General features: G+C 41.1%; 1 protein-coding gene and 1 long non-coding RNA gene across 4 annotated transcripts; one reads left to right on the top strand and one right to left on the bottom strand.

The window, feature by feature from the left end:
• Positions 1–482: 482 nt before the first annotated feature.
• Positions 483–14608, bottom strand: LOC125377980. The gene is made up of 2 exons (XR_007219939.1): positions 14536–14608; positions 483–554 (listed from the first exon to the last, which is right to left on the bottom strand). It is a non-coding gene; the product is annotated as an uncharacterized LOC125377980 (long non-coding RNA).
• Positions 8927–21694, top strand: LOC124152027 (arrestin domain-containing protein 3-like). 3 transcript variants are annotated; one of them, XM_046524747.2, is made up of 7 exons: positions 8927–9252; positions 15734–15880; positions 17289–17515; positions 17709–17891; positions 18036–18218; positions 18471–18654; positions 19196–19465. In XM_046524747.2, exons 1-7 carry the CDS (start codon positions 9135–9137, stop codon positions 19345–19347), a joined length of 1194 nt encoding a protein of 397 aa, XP_046380703.2. In that variant the 5' UTR covers positions 8927–9134; the 3' UTR covers positions 19348–19465. The 3 variants fall into 3 exon arrangements, with proteins under 3 accessions (XP_046380703.2, XP_048248313.1, XP_048248312.1); XM_048392356.1 differs by lacking the exons at positions 8927–9252; positions 15734–15880; positions 17289–17515; positions 17709–17891; positions 18036–18218 and adding an exon at positions 19604–21694 and having other exon boundaries at positions 18521–18654; positions 19196–19477; XM_048392355.1 differs by lacking the exons at positions 8927–9252; positions 15734–15880; positions 17289–17515; positions 17709–17891; positions 18036–18218 and having other exon boundaries at positions 18521–18654; positions 19196–21694.
• Positions 21695–21904: the final 210 nt, after the last annotated feature.

Raw genomic sequence — 21904 nt, forward strand, 5'->3', positions numbered from 1 at the left:
TGTTTGTCTTGTGTTGGGTCCGACTTGGCCCGGGCTGTCAAAATCAACTTAAACCTCACAGATATATCATCAAATGGATTCACATCTTTAGATTAGTGTTATATCTACCTAAATACCACTTTAATATGTCACGGTACATCGTATTTAAAGAAAACAAGGTGCTCAAAGTGAAGCATTTTTTCTGTATTTTCTAAAGAAAATCTATGTCAGAAGTGTTCGCGTATTTTTGTGCTTAAGTCACTTGGACATTGTTTAGCTTCATAAACTGTTCATAAGAAACATTTCAGACAGCTTTGACATCATTGATGACTTAGTCTTATGAGATGTGTAAACCTTAGGGGAAATGAGCTCAAGTAAATACAGAAACAGAGGGTCTAAAATTGCCACAGTGTTAGGTCCGAAAGTCTATTTAGGATTTAAATTGTGATTAAGGAAGTAGAGGGTAGAGAGAGAACAAGATAACAAATCTTAACAAAACCTACCTGCCAAACAAGTGCTAGTTCGTTCGTATCCGTAATCCGTCACAAACTGTGATGAACGCATCGCCGTCACATCTGTACACAAAGCAAGTGCATAGTCTAAACTAGGCTATTCTTTAGCCGTTTACAAATGCCTCGACAACTGTTTCCACACATGAATGACATCAACCATGGCTCTCAACTAGTACGGGTACACATGGCTATTAATGCTCATGTGTGTCAGGTTGCCCAAACCTCACCGTCGTATCTGGACACAAAACAAAAGCATAGTCTAAACTAGGCTACATATGCATTTCTTCAGCCGTTTCAATAATGCAGTGCGCTGTCACAGCATGCTGCGTAGGTCTGTACAGCACAGTGTATTTTATTAGTAATTGGTCGATCCTTCATAAATCATATTTTTGCCATTCATTTCACATATGCCTGGGTAGAATTGAGGTAGGGGAAGGACTTCTGGTCAGATAACAAGGTATTCAGATATCCAGAAACTCGTTTATCCGGACAACATTTTAGAAAAAGCAATTGTCCGGATAAGCGAGGTTCGACTGTATAGCGCGTGATACATGACCAAACAGATGTGTTAGGACCTGATTCGCACTTGCTGAAGGGATACCAATGGACCCTGATCATAATACATTGGTTGCTTATTATTATTATTATTATTATTATTATCAAACATATTGTATTGTCCAAAAAGACAAAGGGATTGGGCACAAGTGCAGCACTTATTACCACCTTCTCCCTATATACTGTTATACCTAATATTGCATAATGAAAATTAACAATTTACAGTTGAAGCATCACATTGTGGAAACATAGTGCGCAATATAAATTTATATACAGTGCTCATATGAAGGATATGTACAATGTGCTGGAAAGTGAAGACAGTGTGCATCTCATACATATGCTAATATTATACATGTTAATGTTGTATATAGATTTAACAATATTAATGATTAACAGTTTGGAAACAATAATATGCTAGCTACTGAATCTGTTGGTCGTTTCTATAAATTTGTGTACAGACAAGAATATTTTTGTATTCAGGAAAACATCTACATGTAAGTTTGGATCACAAAAAAGAATACTATTTAGAGTTTTTTGTCCTCCAAGATTATCGATAGCTGTAAGTAATGTCTCCCTAATATCATCATATAAGGTACATTGGAAGAAGAAATGGAATGAATTTTCACAAGGAGCTCCGCATTTACAGGAAATAGTATCAGATAATTAACACGAAACAGGTCGTGTCAGTCCTCTGACATTCGCGAATATCCACTTGCAGAAAACATCCTGTGTTGGTTTAACATGAATTAGTAAAGGTTAATTAGGTATGCCAAACACGTTAATTAATGAAAGAAGAGTAGTCAAAACACTGTCATTTCGAATTCCTGCCCAGGACATCACACCCCTGCACGCTAAGGTCGGTGAGAAACCTTCTCATCAAAATAAAGACACAGTCAAGACACTGACTTTTCGGTATGAACTCTCGGTATGAAGCTATAATTATCAGTTTATTACATTGCTGAAGATACATTTTGATTCAAACTCAATTAAATGAGCAAAACTATCCGTTTCTGGACATTTGAGATCTGCCTAGATATGCACGTTTCGTTTTATTATTCTGCAATCCATTTTTAGTATTACCCGCTGGCCCGGCCCGACTTTTCTTGGCCCGACTTTTAGGCAATCCCCAAGAAAGCTATGTCAGTCGACCAATCCCACGCAAACACAGAAGTGCACTAGCAAAGTTTAGACTGGGCGTGGCCCCTCTGCGGATCGAAACGGGCAGATACGAGAACATACCCAGAGAGATGCGGCTGTGTCTTAACTGCAAACATGTCATAGAAGATGAGAAGCATGTCCTTTTATTCTGTCCCCTTTACGACGAAATACGTTTTAGCCTCATCAACAAGTGCAATAGTTTATGGATAGATTTTACTTCTTTGACAGAGCAAGATAAATATATTAGGATTCTATTAACTGATGACCTCACCTTTTACTGTGCCAGAACCTGCCATGACATTTTATATACCCGGAGGAATATTTTATATCATTGAGTCTTAAACATTGTATTGTATATTAATGTATGTATATTTTAATATTTAGCTTTTGCTATTTTTTTTATTATGTGCCTGTTTACAATGTACCGTCTCTCATAAATCGCTGTGCGATTGGTTGTATACAACTTTAATATAACTATATTTTTAATTTGTTTTAACAAAAATGTGGTATACAAGTGAGACGTTAATAAAATCTTCTTCTATACCTCTCGGTTGTCGGTTGACAACTAAGGGATATAATGTATCATGGAAGGGCTTTCATTGTGCTTACATACCATGTTATAACTGAACTGCTGATAAAAATCGTCCGAATCCTCTCCAACAACCTCCACGACTTCTCTAAAAGAAAACTTACAGAAGCAGTCCACATTCGCCACCTCAAACCGCCAATCAACAGAGATCATGGCTATTTCATCCCATCCGCCTACTATGAACTCATAAAGCAATAAGCACCCCACCTATGTACACTTGATCCTGTTCCATTAGGTTCCTGTGTTATTGGCTTCCTCATCACGTGTTCTCTGTCCATCATGGTGTTTCAGTTTTATCCTTCTGTTGTCATTGTTTAACCTACTCACGTTAATCTCTCTGATGTATGCAGTTGTTGTTACTGTTAATCCTCCACCTACTATATGTATTCTACACCATGTTCATTTATCATTAATCAAGATAATCAATCTTAAAACAAGAATTGCAGTTAAATCCTCTATCTGTCATAGATCTCCTAAAGCCAAGAGATGCTTTAGCGAAGGTCAAACTAACTCTATTTCTGAGAGATGGACAGCTACTCGAACGTATATAAACAGAGCAGCCAAGGATAAACATGAGATTATATCAATATACGAAAATAGAAATCATATCAATACAAAAAACATAAATTATGTGAATACCCTACTCACATACAGGAGTCCCAAAGAGGGAGAGGTCAGCCGAAACTGCTTAGGCAGAATGACACTTAAAGCAACAACAACAACAACATCATTAATCAGCCTTACTTGACAACGGCAGAATGATCTATACCGAAACGTCGCCTTTACAGTAAATAAAGAAATTGTTATCCATAAAGAGGTTTTATTGTGAATTATAATATAATCTAGGGAGGGGTAACAAATGATTGATCAACCACAGTTTGAATGCAACTGTGCAATCACAGGTAATGTAAGCTCAAGGTAAAAAAAATTGTCAGACAAACTACAAGTTCATTGTCGACACAGTTGCCTTCAATAGCGTGTATGACCTCCAGCTGCCTCAATGCATACTGTATTACGCCGCCTCACCGATGACGTCAGTCTTCTGATGACGTGGACTGGAATCCGTTGCCACTCGTCTCTTAGGGCCTGCTGCAATTCTTGTCTGTTGACGGGAGGCTGATGGCGTGCTCTAATCTGTCTGTCAAGATGGTCCCACAGATGTTCAATAGGATTCATATCGGGTGAGTGGGCAGGCCAGGGCAAAACATCAACGTTCTGCTGGTTTAGAAAGTTCCGAGTCAGTCTTGCAGTATTGGGCCTGTCATTGTCGTGTTGAAACAATGTCCCCTGCTGTTGGTTTTGAAAGAACGGAAGTACAACTGGCTGCAACACTTGGTCTCTGTACTGCACAGCGTTCAGGTTCCCTGTATAATCACCAAATCAGTCTTCTGACCTCCACAAATACCGCCCCACACCATGACACCTCCCCCGCCGAATGGATGGACCTCTCGAATACACGCCGGAGCCAAACGTTCCCCTCTGCGTCGATAAACTCGTTCTCTGCCCTCATTTCGAAACAAGTTAACCCGACTTTCATCAGTAAACAGCACTCGACGCCAATTTCTCACTTGCCAGCGTCGAACCTGCCTCGCCCATCGCAGTCTCAGGCGTCGATGTTGAGCAGTCAGTACCATTCCTCGGAAAGGACGAGGACGAATCAGCCTGGCTACTCTAAATGGTGTACAACTAAACCTTCTGGCAATTTGGACCTGTGTTGCCCCCATTTCGGCCATACCGATTGCTCTCTCTCTCTCTCTCTGCTCCTAACGTGTGGTTATACCCTGCAGACGAACGCATTTATACAGCTAACATGCACGTGCAGTTTATGCCATAGGCGGGAAAGCTGTTTCACCATTTTTTGTCACCGCACGAGCGCCGTAAAAAGTGGCGCATTCGGGTGAGGTGTTTTTTGGTACCTGTTCCTGGGCAGTCATATTCCCAATACCCGCTTTCCACTAGTGATCGCTGTTTTTAGGAAAATTACAAATTGCCAACCTATATACTTTCTTTTGCCGCTTAGTTTATATACCATTCAAAGGTGACATGCCCAGTAATATTTAAATGGGTTATAAAAATGCAACATATATAAACATATATAAACGCATAAACGCCAAAAAAACTATTAAAGTCAAATACATGTCACAAACTTTGTTATATAAGTTAATATATCCAACTCATTAAATTAGACCTCATTTTTAATTGTTTGATTTTCCGGGTTCCATTCCCGTCATCGGTACAACGTGTGAAGCCCATTTCTGGTGTCCCTCGCCGTGAAATTGCTGGAATATTGCTAAAAGCGGCGTAAAAGCATACTCACTCACTCACTCCTCACAGAAGTCCGCATGTATGGCGAAAGCAAGGAGGTATATTCTATGTCGCTGCGTGTGGTTCAGTGTGATACACTAAACTCACTCACTTGCTTGTCTTCAAAGGCCGCAAATGGTGACCATGTGTATCACCGTACCCCCAAAGTGTCGATCGTTGTTCATTCGAACCGGGTATATCATTCCTGTAGATATAGATGCCGACTGCGATGCAAAATAATATCAACTCGTTCACTCTAAGGCCAATAATGCGCCTAAACATAAGTTAAACACATATTTCAATTCATTTATCTTATAGGTCGGCGGTCGGGTAGCCTAGTTGTTAAAGCGTTCGCTCGTCACGCGGAAGATCCGGGTTCGATTCCCGACATGGGTACAATGTGTGAAGCCCATTACTGGTGTCCACCGCCGTGATAGTGCTGGAGTATTGCTAAAAGCGGCGTGAAACCTCACTCACTCACTCACTCTTATAGGTAGTTACGAGTGAATAGCCTCTCACTCCATAAAGGGGGGCACGGGTGGCCCAGTCGTCTAAGGCGCCGCGATTCGCTGTGCAGAGTTGCGTCCCTTGGGCACGCTAGAAACCTATGATTGTGGGTTCGTTTCCCGGTTCGCCCCGATTATGTTTCTAGGTTTGTCAGCACCATACCCGTGCTCGTGGGTTTCACCGAAGTGGTTAACGTCTGAAACCTGCATCACTTCGGGCTTTCCTCCCACATTAAGCTGACACGCCGTGATATAACTGGAATACTGTTAAAAGCGGCGTAAAACCCAACTCACTCACTCTTATAGGTAGTTACAAGTGAATAACCTCTCACTCATAAAAGCAAGGTATATGGCTTTGGTCCCGTTTCCCGACAGCTGTAAATAATTAGAAGTAACGCTTTACGGTGTGTCAGCTTGATTAGGGAGGTCCTGATGTGACGGGCCGCTACAATCATAGTACTGTTATCGCATTGTAAAAAGTACATTGATTGACTGATTAGACTTAAAGCAGCTACTTTTTGCGCGCATGCCTCTTACCAACACAAAATTTAAACATGTCACAAATACGACCGTTTTCCTGTATAGGTCGTGCCCAGTGTTTAATGTCAAATTTGTTTTCTTTCTGTTTTGCTTTATAAAATCTGATACTTCTGTAAATATAGAGTAATGTATTTCCAGGGTACTAACTAAAACTTGACACCTAGGACACATAAACGACTTCACAATTTGTATTCCACCCACTGCATATGCGATACCCTTTATCGATCTAATCTCACTGGCAGGACTTATCTGGCTGGTGGAATGCTCATTGATTTGTAGATAAAACTGAAGGCAACGCCGACACGTGTACAACGTACTTGTACATACCTCATTTACTTGGCCAACTTTTAATCAAATCTTATAAAGCCCAGTTGACGGAATTGGAACAGTAATAAGTTTAGTAATGAGACGATTTATTAAACATAATTAAATGTACACCACCGACTTCGTGTAATAAGTCATTGCCATGACACATCAAGGTAGACAGTTCTCATGTTAAGCCCGCTGGAGTTCTATACGTTTGTGATCAGTGTTGGAAGCAGGACAAAAGAAAATGGAATCCACCACATGCATGTGTCAGATAAACAGGTGTACTGACGGCTCTTGTCACGGACAATATCGTTAAGCGAGAGTTGGTTGGTTTGTTGCTTAACGCCGCACTCAGCAATGTTCCAGCTTTTTGACGGCGGTCTGTGAATAATTGAATCTGGACCAGACAGTCCAGTGATTGACATCATGAGCATCGATCCATGCAATTGGGATCGATGACATGCATCAACCAGGTCAGTGAGCCTGACCACCCGATCCATTTAGTCGCCTCTTACGACAAGCATAGTCGCCTTTTACGGCAAGCATTGGTTGCTGAAGATCCTCTTCTATCCCGGATCTTCACGGGTCGTTAAGCGAGAGATAGTTAAAGATCTAATGTACTGATGAACCTGCTGTAGTGATTATACTAGTGAGTTCAAATCACTACACGATTGTAGTGTTGACTAATTCCTGTCTAAGCCACTGAAAGCTTGTGTTTTGATGTATGAATAAAAGTGCAAGTATCAATTCCGTTGTACCACGCATACCCAGGGTATCATCCTACAGCTACGCCATAAATCGCAAAGATCAATGAAGAACGAGGCGTGGTTTATTTCACGATGAAAAAATGTTCTATCATGGCGTCATTTCAGGAGATTCGAACATATGCTCGCAACTTAATGTCGTAAATTGGTCGACGCCATGTAGCGAGTTATTCCCCTTAGATGTATCTTAGCAGAGCAGATAAACGCAATGGCCGAACCAACCAATGACCCCCCCCAAAAAATTTTTTTTTAAAAAAATGGGCAATATAGCAATCTGTTGTGGGACGTGCAGATAATTGCCGGCAATTGTTTGTGTAGAATAGTAGTCAACAAAGCACTACGACAAGGCTTAAGGACAGACGATTCCCCAGAGAAGTCCTGTCAGAGATTCACTATTTTTACTATATGCCAAGCTAAGACTTTTCTAAACGAGTTTATATATTTCTCAGAAAATTCTTAGAATGTTAAAAAAAATACGGCCCAGTATGTTCGCCATCACATTCTTCTATTTGTGATACCAAGAATGGCTTTAAAAACAGAAGTGAATTCAAATGTAATCGATCTTATCGGAGTAAGAGAGAAAAACGGACATTGATTTATTAAGAATATAAGCACTTCATTCCGTCTTACATTGAAGAAGGGATCTTTTATTCCGGGTGCAACACACCACAGCTTACTCGTCATATCTAATGACGTTGTGACTGAAAACGTTAACTTAACAATGATATCGTTTTGGATGAAATATGTCCCAACCCCCCACCGCCTTTATTTCTTGTCATATTTATATATAATGCAATTGTATGAAGTTGTAAATGTGAATACAAAACCCTTCTGCCACATGAAGAGTCGGGTCTTCAGCATTTCCATGCTTGCCGTAAGAGGCTACTAGCCGCATGATTGATTTATGTTATCGTATACCAATTGCGGTGAGGTGGAATGGGGTTTAACGTCGCGTCAAGATTATTGCACGTATATAGCGGCGTGCATGCATGCATGTGTGTGTGTTTGTGTGTGTATTTGTGCGTGTGTGTATGTGTGTGTGTGGCTGCTTGTACTAGCTATAGTCCGGACTGACGCCGATTTTATGGTGCTAGCACACTGAGATACCATGTCGCAGTTTTAATAGAATACTCCACTCAGAAACAGAATACTGACTCCGAGCCGACCAGTCCTTGTATTACCCTCTTAATGCTGAGCGCCAGACAGGATAACAACAAGTAACACATTTAAACGTATTTTGGTATGACGCGGCCGGGGGTCGAACCCCGGACCTACCGCTCTCCGGGCGGGCTCTTTACCACTAGACTACGGAGGCGGTTCCCAATTGCGGAGATCGATGCTCATGATGTCAATCACTGAATTGTCTGATCCATACTCGATTATTTACAGACCGCCTTCAAGTACCCGGACTATTGCCAAAGACAGCGTCAAACAACAAAACAAAATTAGTATTCGTACTAATAGTAGTAAAAGGGCTATTTGGGTTCTATGAAAAAGTACATTGGTGTGTTAACTATTCCCCATGTGTCAAGATGAATTGACTAATATTGGCCATATCGCGAACAGCTTTGAACATGTATAATGCATTATTTCCAGCTGAGTAAGCAAATGAACAGCTTTGCCTCGACTGTGTACACAAAAGCATGGTGATAATATCCCCAGCCCCGCTGTCCACTACGTGACCCCGTTGCCAAAGACACACCTGAACAACAACGCTGTTTATGATTGTGAAATTGACGCGGGGCGATTGAGGAAAGTTTCGAAGCTTATGTGATTCGATACTGTATATTGTGGGTCACCCATGCTATGTTGTGCCGTTCTGTGATATGTCGCAATGAATGTGAATGTATATTTATCCATGTGCCGACAACGATAGTTTGCAAAGCGACGCATTTCGTGACACACAGGATTCTCAACCATGGGTAAATTGAAAATATTTGCTATTACTTTGAATAATACCCAAGGAGTGTATTACCCGGGGCAGTTCCTTGAGGGTCATGTGACAGTGGAACTGAACGAGGGAATGAAGATGAGAGGTAAGTTTTGGATAACATTTATCATACATCTTGACAATTGCCAGAATATATATTTCAGTTGCAAATACAGCACTTAAGAATATTTGGTTCATGTGAACTTATAATCGTGCAATACATGGCAAGCATGATATCCCCAAAATTGCTTAATTGAGCATAAGGAATTAGAGGAGAAGGGTGGGGGTGGGGGGTGGGGGGGGGGGGGTGGGGGGGGGGGGGGGGTGGGGTGGGGGGGTGGGGGGGGGGGGGGTGGGGGGGGGGGGGGGGTGGGGGGGGGGGGGGGGGAAGACTGGCTATTTATTAGCGGTTATCAGTTATCTCCCCAAACCCCTACATCCCATTTCCCCTACAACCCAGTTCCCCTACAATTAGTTAAAACAACACGCGGCATTTACCTGTCTGGCATTATGAACTCACCTAAAGAAGAGATTAAGGTCTGGAGTAGAGGTAGTAGAAATGACAGGGGTAGAGCTTTAGGGGATTAGGGGACTTAAAGGAAAGTTTAAAAAAAAAGAAGAATTAATGTAAGTGTAATGAAAGATGCCTGTATGATGAGAAGACAATTTTTAGAAATAACAAAAAAAACAATAGGAAGAAACAATTATTACACTGAGAAACTGAGATGAGATGATTTACAGTAGAGATAGCTAGGTTTAGTATATAGATACTTGAAACTGACTAACATGACTAGAACAAGATATTAAGACAGGACAACTAAATAAACAATATACCACAGGCATCTTCTTAGACTTCTCTAAAGCTTTCGACATGGTATGGCACGATGGGCTAATACAAAAACTTAAAAAAATAGGACTCAAAGGTCAGATAATAAACTACATCCAGGACTTCCTAAACAATCGTAAAATAACCGTGGGTATAGACCAAACTCTATCGGACCAATGTCCCCTAGAAAATGGTACTCCACAGGGCAGTATCCTCAGCCCCACCCTCTTCAATATAATGATAAACGATCTATTCGAGGGCCTATCTCCTAAAGTAAACACATCAAAATTCGCGGATGATGGAGCCATCTGGATCCGCACTAAAAGCATGAACATGGTCCAAAATTTACTCCAAAAATCTCTTAATAAAATACAACAATGGGCTGACAAATGGGGCTTCTCCCTTAACTCAGAAAAAACAACAGGAATAGTATTCAAACATAAAAACATGAAACCCGCCTCCCCAATCCTCCAGCTAAACAATCAAACAATCAAATTTCAAAAACAAACCAAATTCTTAGGACTTATTTTCGATGAACATCTCACCTGGGATGCTCACATCCAAAACCTAACAACTAAATGCAGTAAAGACCTAAACACCCTAAGATGCCTAACTGGCTCTAACTGGGGAGCATCCAAAGATACCCTCCTCTCTCTCTACATATCACTAATTAGATCAAAACTAGACTACGGCTGCGCCATATACAACACCCTAAACAACTCTCTATCTAAAAAACTTGACTCAATACAATATCAGGCTCTCAAACTAATTACACGCACCCAACATGGCACCTCCTACACCTCACTTCAGGCCTTAACAGGAGAAATGCCACTAAGTCTACGCAGGGAACAGCTAAGCTTAAATTTCTGGGCCGCGTCCCAATCAAACCCTCTCATCCAAAACTTAATAAACCAAAACATCAGCCCCAAAAAACAAGCTCTAGCTCGTAAACACCCCTTACTTACCCCAATATCCCAAAGAATAACAAACTACCTAAATGAACACCAAATTAAAAATCTTAAACAAAACTGCAAACAATCAAATATCTTCACCCCTAAACTTAAAATACCCAAAATAGACACAACACTAGCTAGCCAAATAAATAAACAAACCGACCCAAACATAGCTAAAACTACCACAGGTTTCGGAGTCCATACCACACAACCAACTAAAACCACACAATCCTTCCGACTCCCAAACAACCAATCTATATTCACGGCAGAACTAATGGGCATGGGCTCAGCCCTCCATAATCAAGAATCCAAAAAACACAAAAAAATCCTAATACTTACCGACTCCCTAAGTGGACTGCAAGCCCTCCAAAACAAAAATACCAAAAACCGACCTAAATTAATAAATCAAATACTTAAAAGCTCCAACGACCTAACTAAGGCAGGCAAACAAATAACCTTCTTGTGGATACCCGCCCACGTAGGAATATACGGTAATGAAAACGCTGATAAAGCAGCTAAACTAACCCTCAAAATCCCAGAAATAAGCTTAAACTTACCCATCTCAAAATTAAAAGTGTAAACAAGCAAAAAATCACAAAAAAATGGCATAACCTATATCTAAACTCAAATAGCCAAATCAAAAAAGTGCTCAGCAAACCACTAACCAAACCAAAAGTTCTCCATCCATCCCAAAAAATCGACAGAGTAATCACTAAACTCCAAACAGGACACACCAACCTAAATAACCACCTAATTTTTTTTAAAAAACACACTACAGGTAACTGCCCACACTGCAAACAACCAGAAACCCCAGAACACGAACTCATCCACTGCACACACTACCTAACACATCGAACCGCATTACAAACCACCCTCAATCTAAACAAGGCTCTAACTCTAGAAGCAATACTAAACCCACAAAATAAACTAGAAAACTTCAAGGCCTTAGGCGTATTCTTAATAAAAACGGAACTAATAAAACGCATCTAAAAACACAATAACCTACCAAATCAAAATCACATAAACAAACAAACATCCACCATACCCAGCTCCCTCAGTTCTCCTCCCCAATCCCATCGGCATCTATTCCAGATCTCAAATTTCCCAAATTCTATAAAAGCAACCCCTAAAACCCCCCTCTTGGGTTGCACAGACCACTTTCGCCCCTTTCGGAAACACATTAAATGGCCTGGCCGGGCCCGTGTGCGAAATACGCATCAGTCGGAAAGCGCACGTTAAATCTCCAAAGTAAGTAAGTAAGTAGACTAACATGACTGACTTTGGTTAAAAGATATGGCAAGACAAAAACACTCGAGGTGAAGCCCTAGCTCACTAAAGCCATCTGGGATATTAGTACGTGAACTCATTCGAAGTCACAATTGTGATGACATTCAGCCTCCAGAAAGTCAATACAAAGGGTTACACCCTCCCTGGACGTTACAAACTCCCAAAGTTGACACTGCTTTAACATCAGAAGTCGCTAAAAAAGAAAACCCAACCCTACTACGATCAGTAGCTATCACTGAAATTCAAACTACCTGGGACAGCTGGGCCCATATATACACTGATGGATCCAAGAATCCTATCAACAACAGTGCTGGTTACGGGATCCATATCCACAGCTCCAAACCCCAAGCTCATTCAGTTCGCTTGCCTGATGGTCAGTCAGTATTCACGGCTGAATTGGAGGCAATTCATCATGCACTCAAACTCATACCGGAACTCCAGGAAGCAAAGGCAGTCGTCCTATCAGACTCGCTAAGTGCACTTCAGGCCATCAGTGGGAGAAACTCAAACTCCAGGCCAAACACAGTCAACAATATTCTATACGAATATACAAAACTATCAGACCAAGGGCAACAGGTGGAGCTGTGTTGGATCCCCTCTCACATAGATATTCATGGAAATGAAAAAGCAGACTCACTGGCGAAGCTAGCTCTAGACAAAGCGGATATACAGCCTATTCCTTTTAGTAAACTAGAGATAAAAAGCAAAATCAAAGCCTCCATAGCAAAAAGATGGCAAGCCCAATGGGACGCAAGTAAGATCGGCAGATGGCTATACAAAATTCAACCCAAGGTCCAACAAAAGCCAAACTCATACTCAAATGAAAGGAAAATTGAAATTGCTATCTCACGCCTCAGACTCGGCCACAAAAAGCACTATGACAAGGTTTGTTCATCTTGCAATCAGGCTGAAACCATTAACCATGTGTTACTTGAATGTCAAGACCATGCCCCAGCCCGGGCTAGGTTAAAACAAGAATTGCAGTTAGATCCGCTATCTGTAATAAATCTCCTAAAGCCAAGAGATGCAATAGCGAAGGTCAAACTAACTATTTCTGAGAGATGGATAGCTGCTCGAACGTATATAAACAGAGCAGCCAAGGATAAAAATGAAATCATATCAATATATGAAAATAGAAATCATATCAATGCAAAAACAGAAATTATGTGAACACCGAACTCACAATAGATATGTGAACCCTTCTCACACACAGGAGTCCCAAAGAGGGACAGGTCAGCCGAAATTGCCTAGGCAGAAGGCGACCTCTTAAACACCTAATGCAACAACAACAACAATAACATGACATCAACATGGTTGGTCTTCGCAATGGTGAGTTTGTTATGTCACAGAGAGGAAAGCCCCAAGTCCTATTTGATGGTTATCTTCACACTAAGAACGTCGAGAGACTGACAGGCTGGGATAAAGAGTGAATTGAACATTTGAGATGAAATTGATTATAATGTATTATGAATTTTGAAAAATGAACATTTTGTAATAATGTATTATGAATTTTGAAAAATGAACATTTTATTATAATGTATTATGAATTTTGAATGATATCGTAATCATAATTAAATATTTATCTCCATCTATTCGTGTTTCTTGGGTTGTTCCATTGTATGAAATAGGTAACAGACTAGGGATTGGCAGTGCCATGGACCGTGAACTTTGTTGTCTTAAGCTGTAGGGGAAATGGGATGTAGGAGTTTTGGGAGGTTTTCACATTTTTGTCAGAACTTGCAGGGACATGAGGGGTGAGGGTTAAACCTAAACACATGGTTCATTTTTCAATGTTTTCTGGAACAAGTTATTTTAAAAGTATATCAAGAAGCCCCATGTCACAGAATATCAAATGCTAGATCCTATAGAAGGCAGTATAAAAGTGAATTGGAATGTGCATTTGCGCGCGCGCGCGCGCGTGTGTGTGTGTATGTGTGCGTGCGTTTCACGTGTGTAGGGAAGGGGCGAATTCAGCTGAAAGCCTAAGGGATATAACAACTTCCAATTGCCTCAAATCAATCTAATACTGTATACGTCATACTTCTTCCAGTGCCTCAACATCGTACTGCAGATGCACTCATCAATTACATGCCATTGTCCGTATGCGGATATACCTTGCCTGTCAAGTGAATTGTTTTGTGTAATCATATACTTTGGGAAACTAAATCCCCAGATTTATCAGTTTTCGTGATTATCTTAAGGGAAATACTTGATCAGAGTTAAATGGGAAGAATACACAATGCCATTTAGAAAGTGGTCAAATGTAACAGATGCTATATTTGGGATAACACTTTCTTAGTAAAGTATAGATTCTCGTACTTACATCTGTTCAATGGGAAGGTTGTCATATATAAATGGATCAACGATTCAAACACTATCGCATGCGTTCATTCTTTTTACTTTGATTTTATACAGGATGTACAAATCATCAGACCATATATGCATTTTCCTCATCAGGTGTATCGTATGAGGAAAAAGAGATTGTATAAAAATTGTATGCAAAGTTTCGTTGTCGTGGTTACGATGGCTTTTTAAAAACCAACAACTACCAATAGTCGAAGGGGTATTTTAAAGTGTAGTTAAACATCACAATACAATTAAAGTTACCCGTTCACGTTCTGAATTCAGATATGATCAACACTACGTCATGCTCATGAGGCATGCAGCCTGACGTGAGCAAGGACAATTTTCTGCTCACTACTCAATAAGGGGAGATATGAGTCAGAACCTAATCGTGCTTACATAGTCATCAAAGAGTCTATAAAGAGTGCGTTCGAACCACCGTTCACGTGCTCATGTTTGCATATACAATGCATGAATATCTCTCACCATAACGCTGTTACTAGTGGGAAATAGTTTACAGGTAAATCGTAATGTTTCACACATCAAAAGTAGTTTGACTGTTAATGTGACACCAACACGACAGAAAAGATCGTAAGATAAGAATTCAATTGTTTAAGTTTTCAAATATATCTCGTGAGGACTTCGATCGGTCTGGTTGGACTTTGTATTACTTAATACGGTTCCAGTCGAATTATTATTTACATATGGTTGTGTTAAGGCGGCCTACTGAATAGTGTATTTCAACGTGCTCCTACACGTTCAACTGTTGAGTGTAGAGGTCAACTCAAACATGTAGTAGTAAATCAAATACCGTATTCGACGTAATAAGCGCCCACGGCGATATTTGCAAATGTATTGGCAAGTGAACAATCCCAATTAGCACGCCTTCCGATTGATCAATGCACACAAGACTTATTTATTCGTGTATAATACGCACTCGTGTGTTATATGGACCCTTAATTGTGGAGAATTAAATTCTGGAAAAATATATCTGTCGTATATAAACATTTCAGGCTGTCAGCATAAACCACGAAATTTACGATCTTTCAACTCTAATATTCTAATAAGAGCCTCCTATTTCTATTTTTGAGAGCAAACTGGGCTCTTATTACGTCGAATATGGTAAGGTTCACGGGGACCTATTGATACAAGATAAGAAAATTTGTCCTTCTTTTCAGGCATTAGGCTACAATTCTACGGTGGCGCTATTGTGAGATGGTCGGAAAGGCATAGCACGGGATCGGGGAAGAACAGGCGGACTGTCACGAGGTACTACTCAGCTCACGAGACGTACTTCAACCATGAACTGGTGTTATTTGGGAAAGGTATAAATGCCACGTCACTTATTGTATACAGTGTGTTTCCTATCATGGAATCAGACACTGGCAAACGTATGTCAAATACATAAGGACATGCATGTGCATGGTAAAAACATTTGCCGAGTGGCGAGATCGGATGAATAAATTGCGTGTCAAGGTTCAGGTCAGGATATTTTTTGTGTGTTCAAGGCCTCCGAAATTATATACATGCATAATTAACTACACTTGTTGACACATATTTGTCAATTTGGTTGGTTGGTTGGTTTGTTGTTTAACGCCGCACTCAGCAATATTCCAGTTATATGACGGCGGTCTGTAAATAATCGAGTCTGGACCAGACAATCCAGTGATTGACTTCATGAGCATCGATCCACGCAATTGACATGTATCAACCAAGTCAGCGAGCCTGACCACCCGATCCCGTTAGACGCCTTTTACGACAAGCATAGTCGACTTTAACGGCAAGCATGGGTTCTGAAGACCTATCCTACCCCGGAATCTTCACGGGTCAATTTGGAGTCAACAGTGTCTTTCTTAATAGCAGCAGTAAAAAATGTACATGGCCATTATCGTACGATAGCAGTCTCACAAAACAGTGTACAGATAAGTGACAGGGATGATTGTTTTCCTCAAAGCATCATACGATTCACACACAAGTTGAATATGAAATTGTGTCGGGTTGATATGAAGGTATTGTTTGAATAAAGTTCAGCAATTGGACATGAGAATCTCTGTTCATTTGTACTTAACAATGGTCCAACAGTGATAAGAACTGAGTTCTGGGAGGTGTGCATGTAAAGTTAACAATAATTTGTACTTGGGCTTGTTGTATGAAGACATGAAACCTTTATGCACAACAACACCTTTATTGGTATAAAGGTTACATGCAGGGGCGGATAAAGATTTTTTTCGAAATAAAAAAAAAAAGGGGGGGGGGAGGGGGGGGGGGGGGGGGGGGGGTAGCACCCCCTGCAACCCCCCTTTTTTATTTCGAAAAAATCTTTATTTCTGTATAGATTACCACCAAAGACAATAAATAGATCTTAATTGTGCACACACACACCCCCCCCCTCTTTTCAAAAAAGCTGTATCCGCCCTTGTCATGTATGTCATCATGTAAATGCATGTCGGAAGATGTAACAAATAGATGTTGAGAGAAGAGAAGTCAACGTATCGGTGATGCGTATTTTTTCGACAATAAATCAGTGTATATCTATAGCCAAAAACAATATAAAAAAGCCTTAGCCTGGAAATGACCTCCATATCTCGACTGAGAAATACAGTTATATTGACAAATATGATATTTATCGCTATCAGATTACTCTTACAAGTTAGAAACAGGCATTGTTGTCCTCCTTGCTACCATGAACGTACAACATAAGAACACTACATATTTATTGTTGGTATATTGCAGCGTCGGGACAAGGGGGAGACAATCCTACTCTATCCAGTGGAAGTTATACATACCCCTTCCGATACCAGCTGCCAAACGAACTACCCTCCTCGTTTGAGGGTTCGGTGGGGAGGATAAGATACTGGCTCAATGGTACCATTGACAAACCATGGAAGTTCGACCACACAACAAAAAGGGCTTTTACAGTTGTCAATCTACTCGACCTCAACACAGAACCTGGAGCTGCGGTAGGCGAAAGTTACTTCGTGAAATTATTAAATTTAATTCGTCGCTTCTACTATTTGATAATGATACTTGATTGTGGGTATAAAAATCACGATTATTTGTTCATGTGTCAGCAGGATATTACAGCATAGCGTTTGGAAATGTGCTCAACGAAAGAGAAAATTTAATGCATCACTTGATGATTTATGTTTGCAGGAAGGTTCACGGGGACAAAATGAAAAAAACTTGTGTTGCTTATGCTGCAAATCTGGGCCCATCAGCTGCACGTTTCAAATTGACCGATGTGGTTATGTTCCGGGGGAATCTATTCCTATCAAAGCTGAGATCATCAACCACAGCAACAGGAGAATGGCGAGATCATACGCTGAATTGTACATGGTTAGTAAGAATTGTGTGAACAGAATTAGACGTGTTTACGTTCAACCATGACGTCGATGTGTATATTTTGCTCGTTGAAGATCTAGGTATTTCATTGATTGATGTTATTCTCTGAAGGTTTTGAAACTGAGTTCTGTGTTTTAGGTTGGTTTTTATCGAGCAACAACAAAGACACGAACAGTCTTCCAGAAAATAGGGGAAATATCCCACGGAGAAATTCTTCCTGGAGACTCAGATACCTGGAATGGAGACCTTCTACCCATACCACCAGTGCCGCCATCTAAACTTCACGGATGCAGAATAATTGTAATTGAGTACTATGTGAAGGTAACTGTTCTTGCATTGATGTCAATTTTTGTTTGTTATCCATATACATGCCCGCATAACTTGTCCTTCAGTTTTACTTGCTTGTTATGGCAATAAACCATTTTAGGACACTGTTTTAGATCCATGTAGCTAGTATACGTGCAATAGGACTTGCAAATTTGTTGTTTGCGCAATACATTTCACTGTCCTTTATGGCCTAAACATATTACCTTTATGTCTAGGATCTATGGACTATTGTTTGTTCTGTTTCAGTTCTGTGTTAGTCCCGCTGGGCCCGCATTCCAGTTGGAAGTACCGCTCAGGCTGATCATCGGATCAATCCCACTGAGGACAACAATGCAGCAGTACGGGTTTGCTCCTCCGCTGCAGGGTCCCAGCCAGTCCCAGCTTTACCAGGGAGGGGCACAGGCTTCTGCCCCACCTGTAACATCAATGCGTGAGTTCCGTTTGTCTTCATGTCATCATAATACTTCCTCAAATCTACAACCACTTCCTATGCAAATACACTAAACAAAACGTTTTATAAGTGTGTCAAAGACGAATGCTGTCGTTTGTCATTTCACAGCCCTCAAACATACTATTATATACATACATTTTAACTGTGTGAGCAGAACTCAATAAAATAAACTCGCTACATTGTTTAAAAACAGAAATATATATTTCCCCGTAGACATTTTCAGTTCCTTATCACTGTACCCCCAGTGTACCTTGGATGCCCTTAATAAAAACATATCGGCTAATTGTAAGAAACGAAGGCTACGGGAACACCAAGCCATTCAGTCTCTCTATCATGTGTTTTGTCATTTACATTTATGTGTAGTTTGCAACCTCGCCATATTTAAAAAACCCAACTGAACCCTCCTCTACTTTGTATAAATTAACTAGAGATTCATGCCTTAATGTTTGCTACAGCGTGTTCTTCCTTAGTCCGTGTGATTTTGCCACCTGAAAAGTAATTGCGTCATTTGTCGTTTCAGCACCTCCATCTTTCTCAGAGAGTGCGTTTGGCACAGTGAACATAAAGGATGATGACGACACCGAGTATACCAAAGGAGACATGAACTATGCTCCAGTATACGCTTACTACAACTGGGGACAAACAGCCCAGCCTTCAGCTCCTCAACAGTAGATATATCTTCATCGGCAGCTGTAACAACATGCAACAGCTCAGCATTCAGCTCCTCTACAGTGGACAATTCTTCACCAATAGCAGCTGTAACAACATGCAACAGCTCAGCCGTCACCATCACAGCAGAAACATCTTCACCAATAGCAGCTGTAACAACATGCAACAGCTCAGCCGTCACCTTCACAGCAGAAACATCTTCATCAATAGCAGCTGTAACAACATGCAACAGCTCAGCCGTCACCATCACAGCAGAAACATCTTCATCAATAGCAGCTGTAACAACATGCAACAGCTTAGCCACCAGCTCCTCCATAGTGGACAATTCTTCATCAATAGCAGCTGTAACAACACGCAACAGCTCAGCCACCAGCTCCTCCACAGTGGACAATTTTTCATCAATAGCAGATGTAACAATATGCAACAGTTCAGCCTTCAGCTCCTCCACAGTGGACAATTCTTCATCAATAGCAGCTGTAACAACATGCAACAGCTCAGCCACCAGCTCCTCCACAGTGGACAATTTTTCATCAATAGCAGCTGTAACAATATGCAACAGTTCAGCCTTCAGCTCCTCCACAGTGGACAATTCTTCATCAATAGCAGCTGTAACAACATGCAACAGCTTAGCCACCAGCTCCTCCACAGTGGACAATTTTTCATCAATAGCAGCTGTAACAATATGCAACAGTTCAGCCTTCAGCTCTTCCACAGTGGACAATTCTTCATCAATAGCAGCTGTAACAACATGCAACAGCTTAGCCACCAGCTCCTCCACAGTGGACAATTTTTCATCAATAGCAGCTGTAACAATATGCAACAGTTCAGCCTTCAGCTCCTCCACAGTGGACAATTCTTCATCAATAGCAGCTGTAACAACATGCAACAGCTCAGCCACCAGCTCCTCCACAGTGGACAATTTTTCATCAATAGCAGCTGTAACAATATGCAACAGTTCAGCCTTCAGCTCCTCCACAGTGGACAATTCTTCATCAATAGCAGCTGTAACAACATGCAACAGCTTAGCCACCAGCTCCTCCACAGTGGACAATTTTTCATCAATAGCAGCTGTAACAATATGCAACAGTTCAGCCTTCAGCTCTTCGACAGTGGACAATTCTTCATCAATAGCAGCTGTAACAACATGCAGCAGCTTAGCCACCAGCTCCTCCACAGTGGACAATTTTTCATCAATAGCAGCTGTAACAATATGCAACAGTTCAGCCTTCAGCTCCTCCACAGTGGACAATTCTTCATCAATAGCAGCTGTAACAACATGAAACAGCTTAGCCACCAGCTCCTCCACAGCGGACAATTTTTCATCAATAGCAGCTGTAACAATATGCAACAGTTCAGCCTTCAGCTCCTCCACAGTGGACAATTCTTCATCAATAGCAGCTGTAACAACATGCAACAGCTCAGCCACCAGCTCCTCCACAGTGGACAATTTTTCATCAATAGCAGCTGTAACAATATGCAACAGTTCAGCCTTCAGCTCCTCCACAGTGGACAATTCTTCATCAATAGCAGCTGTAACAACATGCAACAGCTTAGCCACCAGCTCCTCCACAGTGGACAATTTTTCATCAATAGCAGCTGTAACAATATGCAACAGTTCAGCCTTCAGCTCCTCCACAGTGGACAATTCTTCATCAATAGCAGCTGTAACAACATGCAACAGCTCAGCCACCAGCTCCTCCACAGTGGACAATTTTTCATCAATAGCAGCTGTAACAATATGCAACAGTTCAGCCTTCAGCTCCTCCACAGTGGACAATTCTTCATCAATAGCAGCTGTAACAACATGCAACAGCTTAGCCACCAGCTCCTCCACAGTGGACAATTTTTCATCAATAGCAGCTGTAACAATATGCAACAGTTCAGCCTTCAGCTCCTCCACAGTGGACAATTCTTCATCAATAGCAGCTGTAGCAACATGCAACAGCTTAGCCACCAGCTCCTCCACAGCGGACAATTCGTCATCAATAGCAGCTGTAGCAACATGCAACAGTTCAGCTTTCAGCTCCTCCACAGTGGACAATTCTTCATCAATAGCAGCTGTAGCAACATGCAACAGCTTAGCCACCAGCTCCTCCACAGCGGACAATTCGTCATCAATAGCAGCTGTAACAATATGCAACAGCTCAGCCGTCACCTTCACAGCAGAAACGTCTTCATCAATAGCAGCTGTAACAACATGCAACAACAGCTCAGCTATCAGCTCCTCCACAGTGGATACATCTTCACGCAATAGCAGCTGTAACAACATGCAACAGCTCAGCCTTCAGCCCTTCCCTGTATCTGGACCAGACAATCCAGTGATTAACATCATGAGCATCGAAGTACGCCATCTGTGAGCGTGATATATTATGGATGCTTACACAGACCTTGTTAGTGTGATACAATGCATGTTGCGACGTGTATTTCCTCATGTAAAAATAAGTGGATATATTCAGGTTTAAGACGGGAACAACATGTTTCAAAATAAACGTTACAAACGTCACACTTGCTAAAATGACTTATAGCTAACAAACAATTGATAATAGATCATGGCATTACA

The sequence above is a fragment of the Haliotis rufescens genome, unplaced genomic scaffold, assembly GCF_023055435.1.
Source record: "Haliotis rufescens isolate VD_foot unplaced genomic scaffold, xgHalRufe1.0.p SCAF_11, whole genome shotgun sequence".
Lineage (NCBI taxonomy): Eukaryota > Metazoa > Mollusca > Gastropoda > Lepetellida > Haliotidae > Haliotis > Haliotis rufescens.